Below are 6,226 nucleotides of genomic sequence, written 5' to 3' on the forward strand. Positions count from 1 at the left end.
AGGTATTATTAGCGTCTTGGGAATAAAGCTAAAAATATGTTTAAAATCAAAATAAAAGTAGAGGCAGTTAAAGCCCGACTCAACATAAATTAAACCGCCGCTTTTAAAATGCTTAATATGGTGGGTGGATAACTGACACAATATTATTGTATTTATAGCGATTTTAAGGAACTGCCGAATTAAAACTGCCGCAATTTCATGTCTTTTTTGTAGTGTACAATCTTTATGAATTCTTTGATTCTTCTTTTTAATTGTAAATAGATTCAAGGGCCTTTGACATTGATCTTGAATATGTAGTTGTCACCACAAACGATGATCTTGTTCTTGAGCTTTAGCTTGATTGCTTGAACTTGACCTTGATTTGTTCTTCGTTCTTGAGCTTGAACTTGATTTGTTCTTCGCTCTTGAGCTTGAACTTGATTGCTTGAAACTTGTGGATGAATTTACAGTGTTTGATTCACGAGCTCTTTCTTGCTTCTTGTTATAACTTCTGGTGTCTTTTTGACTTATGAATACCCCTATTTATAGTTGTGGGGGGAAGAGTTATGATAAGAACAAACTCTTTCTGACCAATCAAATCGAAGTGTGACAAGGCCGCATCTGATTGGCCAAAACATGTCACTTGCACACGTGGCGCGATTTCATTTGCCTTTTAATGTGACTTAGCATGCCTTGTCAATTTGACACGTGGCATGATCCTATTGGCTCTTCCGTTTGACTTAGCGTGCCACGTCATATGACACGTGGAACCAAACTGGGCCTCTAGGAAGATGACATCTTGGGCTTAATGAAGTGGGCTCATCATTTTAGCCCAATTAAATGGGCTATGCCCAATGAATTAAGACTTATTTAATTTATATATATTGGACTTATATAATTAATTCAATTATATTATACCATAATATTTATTTGGACCAATATATTAGTCCAAATTATTTTACGAATTTAATTTAATAAAATTTGTATGCCTATAATTGCCCCCTACTTCAAAGCTTGTTGGGGTATGTAATCATCAAACCTCCAAAGCTAGGCTTGAAGTATCTCATAATACACTTTAGAGAACATTTGTTTACATGACTTCTTCTTAGCATTATTTCAAAATCATAATTTCCAATCAGTTGGCGTAATGTTTTCTTGCCAAAGCGAAATTTCAATTCTCATAGGAATGTCTTGTCACAACACTTTAGGACCAAAACATCGCATAAATAGACAAAATAGGAAAAGGATTTCAATTCTCATAGGAGAAGGAAAACTATCACACTACCGTCGCCTTTCCTTACATAATCCCACATCGGAAGCATCATTTTAACATCCTCTTCCAAAGATCTATATAAACTCATGTACTCGTATTTGTTGAGCATCAATTCGCAACATTTGCAAACCATTTGAGTCTAATTTTGTAGACCCGAAAGCATTGACGCGAAGATAATTTTTTTTTTTGTGCTTTTCTTCCTTTGTTATCCTTTTTGGCTTTTTTTAGGTCAAACAAGAAGGAAGTGTTCTTGTTTAACGAGATGATCCATGCATGAAGAAGACAATCTTAGGGTACTCATCACGACCCGAATATTGGAGAGATTACTCTCATGGCCCAATTATCGGAGAGATTACTCTCAATGTGGCTCGACTATTAGAGAGATTACTCTCAACGTGGCTCGATTATTGGAGAGATTACTCTCAATATAGCTCGACTATCGGAGAGATTACTCTTAATGTGGCTCGACTATTGGAGAGATTACTCTCAAAATGACCCGACTATCGAAGAGATTACTCTCAATGTGGCTCAACTATCGGAGAGATTACTCTCAAAATTGCCCGACTATTGGAGAGATTACTCTCAATGTGGCTCGACTATCGGAGAGATTACTCTCAAAATGACCCGACTATCGGAGAGATTACTCTCAAGGTGGCCCGACTATCGGAGAGATTACTCTCAAAATGACCCGACTATCGGAGAGATTACTCTCAACGTGGCTCGACTATCGTAGAGATTACTCTCAAAATGACCCCAACTATCGGAGAGATTACTCTCAATATGACTCGACTATCGAAGAGGTTACTCTCAAAATGACCCGACTATCGGAGAGATTACTCTCAATATGACTCAACTATCGGAGAGATTACTCTCAAAATGACCCGACTATCAGAGAGATTACTCTCAATGTGGCTCAACCATCGGAGAGATTACTCTCAAAATGACCCGACTATCGGAGAGATTACTCCTCTTTTGTTTTACTTTGTCCAACTTTTATCTTAGTCTCATTACCATCATCAACTTTATGCGCTTGTAACAAAAGATTCATATCTTGCTATGGGAGAGTCCAAATAACGAACTGTTTGATTTCTCAAAAATTAGACTTCAGTATCTAAAACATATCCAAAACTTAGAATTGAACACCTTCATAATCGCCCCAGATAAGATTTTTGAAACCAACTTTAGATTCCACCACGTTAAAAATTTCAGATCAGTCTCACCAAAAAAATTATATCTCGGTGTAGAAAAGTCAAAATCACGAACCGTTTAATTTTTTGAAACCTTAACTTGCAAATATATAACATATCCAAAATGCAAGATCTAATGCCTTAAGGATAGTTTCAGATAATAGTTCGAAATCAATATAAAATTCTAATGCGGCGATGATTTCAGATTTGTACGACTTCACCAAAACTTTTGTATCTTCATGTAAGAATGTTGAAATCGCAAACAGTTTGATCTATTGGAAACTTAACTTCCAAATATGTAACATATCCAAAATACAAAATTAAATGTCTTAAGGATAGTTTCAGATAATATTTTGAGTTCAATACTTAATTCTAACACACTGATGATTTCAAATTTGCGCGACTTTGCTAAAAGTTTTTTATCTTGAAGTAGGGACGTCAAAATTATGAACCACTTAATCTCTTAGAAACGAAACTTCAAAATATTATATATATATATATATATATATATATATATATATATATATATATATATATATATATATATATATATATCCAAAATATAAAATTTAATTTCTTAAGGATAGTTTCATACGATAGTTTGAAGTCAACTTTGGTTTCTAATATGCCGACAGTTCCAAATTAGTGCGACTTCACCAAAATTTGTGTATCTTGGTGTGGAAGCCTTGAGATTGTAAGACCTTTTTAATTGTCAGAAATTGAAATTCAAGTTCTTCATTCTCACCAAATATCTTGGGTTCAAGTCTAACTAAATTTGAAACGTCGTGAAAGCAGACCAAAAAAAACTTGAAAGTTTGGCGATCATGAAGGCATAGTGGATCCCTGGACTTCAATGCAAATGCTTTGGTATCCCCCTAAAAGATATTAGTCATTTCATTGGAGACACCAATTTACCATACCGGCTTGCCCCCCTTAAATCAAGTGCGATCCAAAGTTTAACAGAAGAATGGTATCTCGACTCGATTTTCAAGTGTTGATTGAATGGATTACATTCCATTGTACTTCATTCGGACAACGATTGGGAGATTATGTATCTTTTGAACTTATGCGGCTGAACTCAGAATGAAACTCCAAGCTACCTTCGTACTTTGGTGAAGAGGATAAAGTCATACCGTAGTACAGAATGGGTAAAAAAAATTCTTTCTTTTTTTATGTCCTAACTTTTTCCTAGGCCGCCTCTTTCGAGGTTTTCAACCTAGCAGACCTTTTTTTTATGGTGGGCCATATACAGTTTAGACTCATGCGGGACAGGATTGTAGGAATATGCAGTTTAGGCTCATGCGTCAAGGAGCGTCATGACTTGCAGTTTAGGCTCGTACATTGAGGAGCATGGCACCTTCAAGGATGATACTTCTTCAAGAACTTTCCATTGATAGGGCCGATTCTCATGCCATCTGCATCAACCAGCTTGTAAGCCCCACTTGAGTAAGCTTCTTGTACGACATATGGCCCATCCCATTTTGAAGTGAACTTCCCTACAGGTTTATGGGAAGTAATAATAGGTCTTCGTATGGCAAGGACTTGATCTTTTACTTGAAAGGATCTCAGGCGAACTCTTTTATTGAAGGCGCGAGACAATCGAGCTTGATAACATTCAAGACTCTACTGAGCTTCCAACCTCTTCTCATCAAGAGCCTCCAACTCTGCTAATCGAAGTCGAGCATATTATTTATCAGTGATCCCTTCTTGAATAGCCAGTCGTAATAAAGGTATTTAACGCTCGAGTGGCAAGACGGCTTCGACTCCATGAACGAGTGAATAAGGAGTCTCTTGTGTTGTCGTGCGGTGAGTCGTCCTATATGCCCATAGAGCTTCTTCCATACGGTCATTCCAATCTCGTTTGGATTTGGAGACGACTTTCTTTAACAAGTTGCATAGAGTCTTATTGAATGCCTCAGCTAGACCATTGGCGGCAATATTGTACATCGAAGAGTTACGTTGCTTGAAGCCAAAGAGATCACAAATCTTGTTCATCAACCTATTATCGAATGGCTTTCTATTATCCGTTATTATGTAACGAGGAATGCCAGAGCGATAGATTATGTTTACTTGAATGAAACTTACAATATTTTCCTTCTTTACCTCCTTAAGGGCAACAACTTCAGCCCATTTTGAGAAGTAGTCAGTTGCAGCCAAGATGTATAGGTGCCCACCAGAGGACTTTGGCAGTGGTCCAACAACGTCCAATCCCCAAGCGTCAAACGGTCAGGATACAACAGTCGGGTGCAACACTTCAGGAGGTTGATGAATAAAATTCGCATGTAATTGACAAGCCTTGCATCTTCGAGCGTAGTCCAAGCAATCTTTTACCATTATTGGCCAATAATATCCCATCTTGTTTATAAGGAAGTGAAGCTTTGGTTTAGACTGGTGTGACCCACATACCCCAGAACGTGCCTTTTGCAAAGCTTGTAGTGCTTCTTCTTCCCCTAAGCATCGCAAGAGTACTCCCTCGAATGACCTTCTGTATAGAGTATCTTTGTAGTAAAGGAAGCGAGGTGCACGACAACAGATTTCAGTTCTTCTCCTCGGATTTTCTGGAAGTATCCCATAGCATAACTAGTTGATAATGGGTTGTCGCCATTCTTCTTTCTCAACTTCAGAAATAGCGATAAGATGCTTGAGTTCATTTTCTTCACCTTCAACCTCATTTGGCAGCGGTACTAACCATTTTTGGCAGATAGTAGCTTGCGTTTGATCAGGCAGGGTTAACGATGAAGCCAGGGCAGCTAAAACATCACCCTTCTTATTTTCTTTCCTTGGTACATGCTGAATAGTCACATCACTGAGCCACCCCATTAATTTTTTAGCGTAATCATGATATGGGCGTAGTTCAGGCTTCTTGACCTCGTAACTACCTAAAAGCTGATTGACCACTAATTGGGAGTCACCAAAGACTTGCAATTGCTTCATATCAATGGACATTTCAAACCCAAGTATTAATTCTTGATACTCAGCAACATTGCTGGAATAGAGTTGTGTCAATGTGAAAGAGTAGGGCAAGACTTCACCTTGGGAAGTGACAAATATTACGCCAACACCAGCTCCTCCATGGTGCACAGCACCATCAAAGTACATCTTCCATGAAGGTTAAACTTCAACGACCATTGCGTCCTCATCAGGTAATTCATCAGTTAGCTACCAGTCATCAGGTATCGGATGATCTGCCAAGAAGTCTGCCAATGCTTGTCCTTTTATATCCTTTTGAGGGATGTATAAAATCTCAAATTATTGAAATTGGCGGTACCATCTCGCTAGTCGATCACTAAGAACAGATTTTGACATCACGAACTTGATGGGATTTGCTTTAGAAACAAGACGGACAACATGACCTTGAAAGCAGTGCTTCAACTTTTGAATTGAGAAGTCTAGTGCCAAACACAACTTTTCAATTGGCGAATAATTCAGCTCGTTTGGTGTCATCATCCTGCTCAAGTAGTAAAGAGAGTTTTCTTTCCCCTCATTATTTTCTTGGGCTAACATGTCACGCCCCGAACCTGGGGGGCGAGACCGGCACCTGGTGCCTCACCTAACTTACGTACCAACTTGCGACTAAGGGACTGAACATATAATGTCATACTTTGGCCATGGGGACACATTGCAAGAAAAATTGCGAAGCAAAATATAAAACTTAACGGAAACTAATGTTGACTAAACATCAATATAAATCTAGGCTGATAAGGCCGTCAAAACTACAATAGTTGACAAACTAAAATAATATACATATAAGGCCTACAATCCCAACATACTGCACTGACTGACAGGA

General features: G+C 38.2%; 1 protein-coding gene across 1 annotated transcript; it reads right to left on the minus strand.

Annotated features, from left to right (window-relative positions):
* Window positions 1–5,019: 5,019 nt before the first annotated feature.
* Window positions 5,020–5,538, minus strand: LOC138887845 (uncharacterized). Its single transcript, XM_070169635.1, has one exon. It carries the CDS (start codon window positions 5,536–5,538, stop codon window positions 5,020–5,022), a length of 519 nt encoding a protein of 172 aa, XP_070025736.1.
* Between the last annotated feature and the right edge of the window lie 688 nt (window positions 5,539–6,226).

Source organism: Nicotiana sylvestris, chromosome 3 (assembly GCF_000393655.2).
Source record: "Nicotiana sylvestris chromosome 3, ASM39365v2, whole genome shotgun sequence".
NCBI classification, from domain to species: Eukaryota; Viridiplantae; Streptophyta; class Magnoliopsida; order Solanales; family Solanaceae; genus Nicotiana; species Nicotiana sylvestris.